Consider the following 12336-nt stretch of genomic DNA (forward strand, 5'->3'; position numbering starts at 1 on the left):
CATTGGTGAATTTCATTTTGGAATCAAAAGCTCCAATTAAATCAAAGCCGGCGAGCTTCCGGTGGAACCTAGCGGAGTTGGAGCACTTTTCACACCGCAAAAAAGGGCCTAAGATAGATGTGAGGAAAAGGTAACACATGTGGTCGTGTAAATCCCATGGAGGGGACAGCGGAGGGGGGTGGGGGATGGGGGAGGAGGAGGAGTAAAATGTGTAAGCAAAATAATGATGACTACAAGAGTAAGAACTATAACGCTTGGTGTCATTAAACCATTAAACTCCCAAGATGTGATTGTTTATTCCCTCCTCTAGCAGTTTCACATTTCCTTGTAAAGTAGTTATGAGAATATGGTGCCAGATCAGAATTTCTACTTTAAACGTTGTCATGTGTACAAGTGTACTTCTATCACCTCTTAGCTGGATAATGTATGGAAGTCATAGGGAGAAGTTACATGTTAATCACTTCTATCTGATAAGTTTGAGTATTCTCATTACCTGTTTACTGGATAACATATGGAAGTTATAGGGAGAAGTAACATGTTAATCACTTCTGGGAGTTAAAGGGTTAAATCAGAGACTCTTTAAGAAGAGGTTGTTAGAAACAACGTTTTATTTTTCCAAAGCTGCATCATTTAATAAAATAAAAAAAAGCCGCTTTTTTTTCTGTAACTAATAAGCACAATACGTGACAAACTATGATGGACTAGCATCTTCTCTTGTATGAACCGGCTTGACTTTATCTACTATGGACTACTACTACGACTTAAGCAAGAATTTCTATTCAAATTCTCTACCGACATCCTTTCAAAAAAGCGTATAATAGTTGCAGCCTTGATCATCAGCCGTGCTTGACCTCAACCACGGTCACGCTTCAGGCTTTGAAAAGATCATCAGAGAGGCCAAGGCGCATGACAGCAGCAGAATACCACTGATGCGGGTTGCTGAGCCAGCATTGCAGTCGTCACCGCTGCAGCAATTGATATCACACTCGAACGATCCACTAGCGCCTTTACAGGTAGGGTTGGTTTTCTGATCACAGTAAGCATAGGATCCGCACGTTTTGATGAACGATTCGAGTGAGCCGAATTTATGATAAACCTTAACGTTCTTAACACATTAGGGAGCTTTAGCAACGAGAGCGGCAACGGCAACGAGAACGGCAGAAAACAATAGGCTTAATGAGCAAAAACAATCGACGTCCTACACGTGTGTTTAACATTTTGGTACATTTCTTTGCCGTTCTCGGCAAAACAACAACGTGAAATAACGAAATTTTAGGTTTTCTCGAGAACGTGAGCGGATGACGGTTAATTTTTCTTTCTTTTTCTTTACTTTAACGCCGTTCGTAGTGATATAGTCCCTGAATATTTCGCCAGCATTTTCCAAGTGAAACACATCGGAATAATCTCGAAAGAGTTACAAAAACGAAAAGTTAGATTTCGACACGACGTTTTCGTTGCCGTCGCCGTCGTCGTTGCTAAAGCTCCCTATTTATCAGCAAGCGGAGCCACGCAGGCCCTGCTTACTTCTTTGCATTTATCCCATGACTCGGTGCTGACGCACGGAATAGTCCTTCAAACTTCACACTGAAAAACAAACGATAAGGAATAATTAGATAACAAATGGACGAGACAAAAATTTCTGTCGTCGATAACTGACCTAGTCTTTCCCGAATAGGAAAATAAATACAAGGTTTGAAAATTTAAGTAAATTCATTACATTTATGAAGGGCAGAATTTCAATATACTTTGATCCTTTATATTTAGATAACCGTCCTTGTTACCCACTGAACGTTACTTTGATGTTTTTCTGCCCCTGCAGATTTCTTAGGAATTTTAATTGGGGCCGTGAAACCTTACGCTCTTATTAAGTACTTGCAAATCTGTGCTAGACACACCCTTTGTCAGTTGCTCATGATGTAAAAACACTCTATATTGCTGCCAGTCAGTCTTAGTAACTAGGCAACGATGAAGAATTGTTGTGTCCCTTGTTATACAAAGGATTAGTGACCCTGAACAAATTTAAATGTATCCCGCTTGGGACTGCGATAAATGCCACGGTTTTGCACGTGATCAGAAAGCGGCTGAGGCTGGTGGTGTGATGGTGGAGTGATATTTTTGGTTGCTAGTTCTTGAAAATACAATCGGGAAACAATTAAATGAAGTTTTACATTACTTAACTCTCTCGAGATGCCCGCGTGTGGAAGTAGGTATTTTCTATAAGCAAACAGAATGAATTCGCATAACTCGTTCACTATATATGCTATACTGATTTTTTTATCAAATGATAATGAAAGAACAGTAGTAAGCACGTTCGTGTCCAAACATGTCACGACTCATGAGAATGTTCGACGCACGTTGGAATGTAATGGACTGTTCAGAACAAGTGTTTTTTTTAACCAGGAACGAGCCAAGTTCAAACGCCGAACTTTTCATGTGCCGAACCTAATTATTAGATTCGGCACAGGAAAAGTTCGACGCATGAATCAATTAGGTTCGACCTATTTGTAATTGGGTCGACTCGCCGTTCTATTCGACTACGCCAGTCGAATATAACGGTAAAAGTTTGACATCGATTCAGACGTCGAACCTCCTCATGTGCCGAATGTGGGTGAATTCAAAGTCGTTGATAAGCCTAACATACAAATTATCTGCCAAATAAAAGAAATACAACGAAAAAATGCTACATATGTGAGGATATAACATTATGCAGTGTCCACATTGTGGTGCTTCACAGAAAATAAAGAATGCAACGAAGAATATTACTGCAAGACTCTGTGCTGACCTGGATGAACAGGGGCTTTGGTTTACAGCTTTTACAGACACAATTGAAGCATTTTTAAGCAAGAAGAACTTAACTAAGGCTGTTAAGTCAGACGAAATCAGTGAAGCTCTTTTAGATCTCAAAGACGTCAACTTCACATCTGACTCAACATCAAACTTCATCACTAAAGTTGCAGAGTGACTGTTACAATTAAGAAACATTTCCAAACCTTTTCTAGTTGTTGGTGTTGGTAATATACCACTCAACAAAGACAATAATGCTCTGTTGTTATTGTAAAACAGATTTATTTCTTCCTTACCATAACTGTATTATTAAACAGTTTAGTTTGGACCAGAACTTCCAGCAAATACAGAGATAACCATCTCTCTGAGTGAATTTATATTAATTGACATGTTTAACGAATACATGTACATTATCTCACTTCGATTGATAGGAAGTTTGGTTTACAATTTTTCTATACAAATAACAAACATTTTTAAAACCTTTGAAATTGTTCATGTTGATAATACACCACTTACGTAACATGTTAACTTTCTGTTGATGTTACTGTAAATAAAATGATTAGCTTTACTTCCAAAAAAAATGTTATGTTTAGTTCAGTTGCATAGTCTATTAATGTTTCATCACATAAGAAGTATGTATCCACTCCTACAGAAAACTTCAATGCCACAGATAAGATATTTATTTAATGCTTTATTTTAATGCGCCACTGAAACGAAATTTTTGTAGCTGAGATTTTTGCATGATAATTAAGTGTGAACCTTACTAACAAGCGCTGTGAGTTATTTTTGGTCCAACGGTGCGTGGAAAGCTTTCTTCTAGCCCTTTAAACTCGGCTAGTTGAGCCCAAAATTGGCGGCCATCTTGGCGCGGCCGAAACAGTGTTGTGACGTCACTGGTTGTATACATCTCAGAACTCCGCGTAAACCCCAAGTGAGCATGAAGTGCGGCGAAAATATTAAGAAGCCCCAAAAAAAGTTTTTGGGCAAGTACTGTGTTGCTGGTGGGCCCGGAATTGTAAGTTGTACTAATAACTTCAGAAGAGAGGGCATATCGATGCATATGTTTCCTCGTGACGATGTAACTCGCGAGAAATGGGTTCGCTTCGTGCGAAGACATCGGGCAAAGTGGCAGCCATCGAAAATAGCAGTACTGTGTACCGTGCATTTTGAATTGTCAAACTTTGAGCAGCGACTCGATCTAAATCTCGGGGAAGGCTCTAGCTTCCTTCAAACAAAGCGATGGTTAAAGAAGGATGCTGTGCCAACCAAGATGGTGTACAGCAGCAAGAAAATGCCTTGTCCTCGCGTGAGCAAAGAATGGTAAGTGTGTGCTTACAAAAGGTGCGAAATTCCGCTTCACGTTTGGACGAGGAATGACTACGCAGTTTGTTGCTTTAAGAACAGTACGGTTTGTTAATGGAGAAAATTCGGGATGGTTCAAAATGTATTCCGCATCGAGACCGATAAATGTAAACTTCCCTCTCGTCTGGAGTATTTCGTAACAGCATCTAACTTCACCCGCTCCCGCTAAGTGTGTAACACTGCAATTTCCACACGTACACCTGTAAATAGAAATGTTTAGACTTAAGCCTGAAGGTTCAATCGAAAAATAAAAAATCACAGCTATGAGCTCTCACCAATTGTCTAAAGGAACTTGTCCTTCGAAACGTTCTAAAACGGAGGGCAAAATACCGTCTTCGTCTTCTTCTTCATCTTCGCCGCCGCCATTGTTATCGCCGTCTTCACTAGAAGCTAAGGGCTCGCCTTGGTACGGCGCAAAATCGCCATTGAATACATAGTAATCTTCTCCATCACTGCTGCAAACGTCTTCGCTCCCTTCGGAAGAACATTCACCCGTTGAAGGCTCGTTTCCAGACAGTATGGCGGACCGTATAAATACAAACAATACGAAAGAAAAGACCCACGCTAGCGAGGTAAATACAACCAGTGATGTCAGGAATGGCCCGGACATGTTTTGAAGCCAAAATGCGGTTTTCAACACTAAAAAAGACAATTTTCCACTTTTTTCTGGCGAAAACAAATTAGCACACAATAATCAGCGTGTTTCAAACCCCTAAATTATGAAAATTTCGTTTCAGTGGGACTTTGAGATAAAGTAAATCAACGCAAAACAGGGATTTCTTGTTGCAGTTTCCCCCATAAATTTTGGAAAAAATTTGTTAATGTTCAACAATGTAGAACAGTGAATACTCACTAACATTAGTCTAGTGAAAGACATTTATAGCGCTACTCATAGATAATTCTGCTTGTTTTGTTCCACAATGTAATGATTGGTATAGCACAACAAAAATACATGTTCGTACCAATATATTTTCCCATCATTTCTTCACTCTGTAATTTCTTTTTAATCTCAATATTCTGAGAACTTTTAACTCAACAGAACCCTTGCTGCCCAGTTACCTTCGCATATAGTGGGGGTACTTCAGCCCCCTGAACTTCATTACTTGTCATGAGTTCTTCCCATTCCTTCCCCCACACATCTAGTCAGTATCGCAGCAGACACATGTACGCATTGCGTACCTATTTTAAAGTTTGTTGCAAATTTTAGACGGATAGCTCAAAATGGCTGTAACAGTTACAGAGCACCTTATGGTACGAGCTCTACCACTAAAAAATGAGTTAGCAAGATTTACACAAGCGGGAAATTTAACATCAGAAACACCGGGCTATTTACGTTATCAGTCGGAGATGCTTTATGTACACGCAGTTTGCATGTCTCCTCTGGGTTGCGATCGTGCTTTCAACGAAATTATTCCTAAACTGCGAGAAGTTTCCACTATAATTCGGGCTCAAGATTCAGAAAAACAACAGTGGTCGAGCTTTCGTTCAAGTAAATACAACAGTGGAAATTGTGGAAGGCCAAAGTTCGTTATTTCCCAGGAACAATTGGAATACCTTATTGCAAACGGGTTTAACGCAGTCGAAATAGGTAGACTAGTCCCTCAGCGCGGTCAGCTGCCGTATGATCGAGTACAGTTTTGACACATTCAGACCATTTTCAAACATTACTGATGAGAATCTTTGTGAACTTATCCGGAACATATTTTACATATTTTATTTATTTATTTATTTATTATTTTTGTTAGCTATGTTTATATTTTTATTATTTTATCTCTTCTTGATGTGTAATAGCGTTGAAGAGTAATAGAGTAGATGTAGAGAGAGAATCCTAGAAGTGGTTACAGGATGATGTTAGGTCACCTTCGTGCAAGAGGATATCGGGTAATTCAGCTTAGGGTGCGTCAAATGATGCAAAAAGAAGATCCAGAGGGAACGGTAACTCGGTGGATGATCGTTGTACTAAGTCTGTCATGAGTCCACCGAGTAAATTTTCTTCACCCCACCAGTCACATTCTCCTGCGAAAAAAACCTTAAATGACATTTAATACATTGCCGGCAAATAATCAAGACAGACACGTTTGCGACAAATACAAATTATCCTTCGTCAGGCAGGCGCCCATACTTCACTATATCATACCGATTGGACACGATAAATATAATATGAAAATATAAGTCTTCCAACCAACTACTTGATGTAATCATACAGTGCTTATGCTTTCAAAAGAAATCAAAAGTTTCATTTTAGTTTCAGTTATATCGAGGTAATTTCTAAAGTAAACACTGTATGACAGAGGCTACTTTCTGGCGCGCGTCGAAAAAGACAAAGCTCTCCTTTTCACGAGTCGCGACATTTTAAACATTTTAGAATGAAAAAAATACTGCGTTGAAGGCAATTCTAAGCAAGAAAGATAAAAAGCACCATTGCAAATTAAAGGTAAATGCTGAAACAAACAAAATTTAATTCGTTACTACTAACTTCTGCCTTTTGTCTGCGTGAATTTTGGAAACTAATTCGGTGTTTATAATCAATTTTGTTGGTGTTTACGCATACGAAGAATGATCCTCAAGTCTATCATTTCTAACTTGTTGCCCACCTACTGGGGCTGTTTTTAGTTCCAAGTGGCTCGTGTTCAGTTATACACCGAAGCTGGGTTCCTGTAACAGCAGAAATAGTTCGTCTCATTCCAAAGTAGCAATGTAAAATGAATTGGTCGCGGGCACTACGGTCTTCTTTAGCAAAATAACTATCTCTCCACAACTTGGATTTGTTTGAGAAGAAAACCTTTGCCTTTCAAATTGAGCGGTGTCCTAACACATTTAACTCTTAGGAGCACACATTCTCGTTTCCGTAGGTTTCTCTTGACAGTTGCTGCAAGAAAACCACTCGCGATTTTCAAGACGTGAGCGACTGAGAGGGTCGACGTTCCTTCTTGAAACTAATTTTCCTGACTTTCTCTCTCTTTCTCCTCAAAAGAGGTATCTCCTTCCCCTGAAGACGAGCCATGTTTCGTTGAAACATAAATGGATGTATTACATCCTCTCGGCTAGATTAAAATCTAAGTCGAGAATTTAAAGAGTTGCGCTCTCCTCGCCGCTGTTTTCCTTGTTTGCATCCATTTCCGGCATGCTTGACTATTGCCACGTCATAGTTTCGTCATAACAAAGATGGCGGATTTCAATTCGAAAATGCCGATTTTTGGAACGTAATTGTTTGCAACTAAAACGCTTTTAGCTCATACGAATAGCCAATTAGAACAATGCAAGCAAGGTACTTTTGATATAAGTAAACTTTTTCTAGACCGTACTTTCCCTTTAACTTCACATAAGATTAAAGTGTGATGTTTGCTGTAGCACTAGAAATTAATTACTCTCATTGCCACATAAGGGATGCTAATCTTTAAATTGCAAAACTAACCAAAGATAACTCCAACTGCATGATAATCTTTTTCTTGGTTCTCCTTTATACCATCACCAGACAATTTCTCCTTGATTTCTCTCAAAATTAGCAGGAAGAATTCCTTTCTGGGTCCAACTAAGTCCACCGCTTTCTAAGATGTGATCAGAAAAAGAAAGAAGCATATGAAAGCTCATAAAGTCAAATGACCAAACATTTCAAGTATAATATCATATATACACTAAGCAAGGTCTCCGTTATTGTCAGAAATCAATAATAATTCGCAAGGGTAATATTTGTTTCAAACACCCCATATCAAAATTGTGATCCAGGCATATCTACTATTAACGATGAAATAAACAACAGGGGTATTAATTCAATATTCTCATCTTTGGGGGATGTATTTGAGACTTGGTGTTTCCTTGACTACTTACAGTGTGCAACATTGCCCACTTCTCAAACCTTAAATGCAGACAGGCCCATCAGTGTACAAGTAAATGTTGCAGGTTAACTTGATTTTCAGGTTAACTGTTTCCAACATACATTAATCTGCTTCAAACTGAAAGATAACACTTTTACTGACAATGACATAAAACAATTCGAATTCATTAAAAGGAAGTCCAGTAGATTGTTATGTTCAGGTTGAAACAGGATAGCCTAAGTTGGAAACAGATTTAACCTGAAAACCAATTTCAACTACAACATAAATGCAATAAGGCGCACCTAAATCATGATATATACAAATTCAAACAAAATCATTAAATACCTTGTGTGTCAAGCATTTGTCCTCAAGACCTGCTATTTCATCAAATCCAGTTTTATGAAGATTGAAGCGATCAACAAATATTTGATTTGTTTCACCTTCAACTGTTTGGGAAGGATCTGAACTGAATATCAAGCTGCCATCCAGTGACCATGCAACTTTATAAAACACGCAATATCGTAACTAGTTCATAGTTTGCATAGTTATAGAGACATGAAATTAGCAATATAGTGACAAAAGGAAGATTTTGTTAATTAATTCCTAAAATACTACATGTAAGTACACACTGTACATAATGGGTTTACATGTGGGCATGAAGAAGTAAAAACAAAGACAGAATGCACCTTAGCAACCATCAAACTCAGTGGTATGACATGTATCATGTACAATATTGAAGACCATCAAGTGGCTGTGGATGCCTTCAGTTATGCCTATGATGCGCTTGGCCTCACACTTAATGCTCGGAAGACACAAGTTCTTTTCCAACCATCACCTGATCACACACTTGAGCGAAAACAACCAGAGATCACAGTTGGAGACACACGCCTTAGCTCTGTTGATCATTTCTCGTATCTTGGAAGTTGCCTGTCATGCAAGGCAGATTTGGATGTTGAAACCCAAGTTCGTCTAAAATCAGCTAGTGCTGCCTTCTGTAGCCTCAGAGACAGGGTGTTCGATATTAGAAACCTCTACACCAACACCAAAATAAAGGTTTACAAAGCCGTAATATTGCCAACCCTGCTGTATGGCTCAGAAGCTTGGACAACCTATAGCCGTCATCTCAAAAGTCTTGAGAGGTATCATCAGCGTTGCCTTCGCCGTATCCTCAACATCAAGTTGCAAGACAGACCAACAAACAGCAGTGTTTTGGGTCCTAAGTATTGAGTCCTATATTACCAAGAACCAACTTCACTGGGCTGGTCACCTTGTCCGTATGCCTTCATCCAGACTCCCAAAGAAAATTCTGTATGGTGAACTGTCCAATGGAAGACGTAACCAGGGGCGGCAACGGAAACGCTTTAAGGATAGCCTTAAACACAACCTGAAGCAGTGCGGTATCAACCCCGAGAACTGGGAACAAGTGGCCAATGACCGGCCTAGCTGGAGAAGTGCTATCCACACTGATGTGGCGCATAGTGAGCAACGGAGGAGGGAGCACTGTGAGAGTCTCCGCTTGGCGAGAAAAGAAAGACAACAAAATGCCAGCGTAGTTCCAACCTCCACTGATTTCAGATGTCCAGTCTGTCAGAGAATTTGCTCTTCCAGAATCGGACTGTATAGTCACCACCGAACTCATGTAAACTAATTCAATTCAATTTAATTTAATTTAATCACTGCCAAGTGGACATCTCCACCCTGTGGCCTACCCTGTGGCCTACCCTGTGGACTACCCTGTTGCCTACCCTGTGGCCTACCCTGTGGCTTACTCTGTGGCCTACCCTATGGCCTACCGGTGGTCAGATTTTTAAAAGGATAGCATTGCTGGAAACCTTTTAACGTTTTCCTGAGTACTGTCTTACCAACGACTTTCTTCTGCTGTTTTGGCGGCCACATTCCTATCAAAATTTCTTAACCTTCTGATAGAATAAGGAAATCGAGGAACATAAGCCTGTTAAACGCAACTTTTCGGCAAACATCATCATATCAGCTCTCCTTTCAAGCTAGTGCAACACTGGCCCTTTCTTTGGAAAAGCAAGTAAAGTTTGCGAAATGTTTATGACGGCGATGCGTGCGTGTCCCGGGGTGCTCGTTGCAAATTCGATACTCTACATCACTTAAGAGGCACTTCAAAAATTGGCCTGGCACGTAATCTTTTCGTTTTCTTACCTGGATATATTCTCCGATATAGCGCCGTTCACTACATTTTTACACTAGCACTCCACTATATGTTACCAACTGACAGCCTGTATCATGAAGCCGCCATTATACATATCCTCTGCGACCACGCAATATTGGCCCCTCCTCTCCCCTCCCCCTTAACCTACCGTTATGGTTGAGTGCTTGGGTGAGTGCTGTAATAATTGCATCGTTTCGTTCCCTCGGACGTCGAAAATCGTGTTAGCGACCTCTTAGTATACCCTTTTTAAAGACATAGAATTGTACGCCAGCGTATTCGTTCGACTCTCACTGATTTTATTTTAATGATTTTAAAAACCTGACCACCGATAGGGCCATAGGGTAGGCCACAGGATAGGCCACAGGGTAGGCCATGGCCTACCCCACGTTTTGTCCACACCCTCAAAATCAAAAGAGGTGCTGTCAGCGAAGAATGTCAATCTTTTTTCTCCGAGATCAGCAGCTTTGAGCTTTCGGTACTCTTTGGGGGTTGGCATTCTTTCTTCGCTTGTATTTCCCTGCAACTCGAAAGTCCTGGTCCACGCGGGCCCTTTCACCTTTTTCGACGTACGCGTTACACCATTCTTTCCTTTTTTGTTTGTTGTCTGACAGGTCGTAGGGTTAAACCTGAATAATCTACGGTGTTCTTGGAACCCAAGAGCACCAGAAGTTAACGAGTCAGTAGCAGATGACGGTAGTTACCAAAACGAAGACCCCGAAAACGAAGACCCCCTACCAAAACGAAGACCCCGAAAACGAAGACCCCCTACCGAAACGAAGACCCCCTTCCAAAACGAAGACCAATTACGAAAACGAAAACCAATTACGAAAACGAAGACCAATTACGAAAACGAAGACTCATTAACAAATTCGTTATGGTCATGAGACACACTACGAAAACGAAGATCCTCAGGGAAATATTGAATTCTGAATTTGGCACGTCTGTAATTTATTACGGAATATTTCAACAGTAGAACCTTATGGAGCCTTAAATGGGGCTACTTTAAAGCTAAGACGAGATTTAATCGAAGAGACATGCACTTGGAAGATGCGTTGCGTGACGCTTTAAGCGATGAAGGTAACTGATAACATTACAAAAGACAACTGTCAAGAAGAACATATGGAATTCATATATTCCCTCAACTATGTCTTGCTTTGATGTTAATTACGTTTCCTTAGCTCTTTCTTTTCAACGTAAAACAAATATATTAAGCGAATCAAATGTCTCCAGTTGCAGTCGTTTTGTTTTATTTATAATATCGCGTTCGTTATCAGTATTCTTGAGTTACATAAGCCATTTCTCTTTTTTCTTTTCTATCGTTTGAGGTTAGTTCGAAACACACTCACATCAAATAAATACTCTGATTATTCAACCCGTCAACGTGTGTTCCTGGGGTTAAATTCTTATCACAGTCTACACGTGGCTTTGCCCTGAAAGGTTACATTCACAAATGGTTTCACAACATGGGGTGTAATCCAGCAGTCAAGGAAACTCTCCTGACTAGTCCAAGGTCCAGACAATAAAATTTCTCAGGCAGAAGCGGTCACATTGGCCCTGTTCGCACTTCACCGAAAAAATTAGTTTAGTATTTGCAAAAAAAATTGGAAATTTTGTAACAACGAATTTTCTGTTTTTGCATTAGCGTTCGCACTTGAGACGTGCGAATTATTTGGATAACCACAAATGTCAATCAATCCAAAAAGATACCGAGATTTCGTGACAATGCGATTTCTTTTATGTCGTTTCTGATCAAGGACTGATCGCAAAGCAAAATGCCCCCGCGAAATGTTTTAAACGTCCTTCTTTTCTGTTTGCTTGCTATGCAAAACCTGATTATGGCTGCTCAACACTGCTGTACTTGTAATATGGGAAAGCGCAAAATCGATGTTATCTGTTTCGCAAACAAAGGAGTTAATCACCTACACTGGAAATCGCGACTTAGGTTTGTTTCCCAATTTGCTTAGGCTGCCAGTCACTTCTTGGGTAAAAACCCACGAAACCTGTGAAGTATATGGTGGCTACTTTTGCTTGCCGATATTATCCGTCGGCAAAACGTAAAAGTGACCGATTCTGCCCAAGAAATTTTATTGTCCGGTGCTTGGACTTGTCAGGAGAGTTTCCTTGACAGCTAGATTACACCCCATTTTGTTGTGAAACCATTTGTGAATGTAACTTTTCAGGGCAAAGCCACGTGTA

General features: G+C 40.0%; 2 protein-coding genes across 2 annotated transcripts; both read right to left on the reverse strand.

Annotated features, from left to right (window-relative positions):
• Positions 1-740: 740 nt before the first annotated feature.
• On the reverse strand, positions 741-1217 carry LOC148729236 (uncharacterized). Its single transcript, XM_088725116.1, has 2 exons — positions 1203-1217; positions 741-1096 (listed from the first exon to the last, which is right to left on the reverse strand). Exons 1-2 carry the CDS (start codon positions 1215-1217, stop codon positions 863-865), a joined length of 249 nt encoding a protein of 82 aa, XP_088581242.1. The 3' UTR covers positions 741-862.
• A 2534-nt stretch (positions 1218-3751) lies between these two features.
• On the reverse strand, positions 3752-4756 carry LOC148729237 (uncharacterized). The gene is made up of 2 exons (XM_088725117.1): positions 4422-4756; positions 3752-4346 (listed from the first exon to the last, which is right to left on the reverse strand). Exons 1-2 carry the CDS (start codon positions 4754-4756, stop codon positions 4028-4030), a joined length of 654 nt encoding a protein of 217 aa, XP_088581243.1. The 3' UTR covers positions 3752-4027.
• Between the last annotated feature and the right edge of the window lie 7580 nt (positions 4757-12336).

The sequence above is a fragment of the Stylophora pistillata genome, chromosome 6, assembly GCF_964205215.1.
Source record: "Stylophora pistillata chromosome 6, jaStyPist1.2, whole genome shotgun sequence".
Taxonomy (NCBI): domain Eukaryota; kingdom Metazoa; phylum Cnidaria; class Anthozoa; order Scleractinia; family Pocilloporidae; genus Stylophora; species Stylophora pistillata.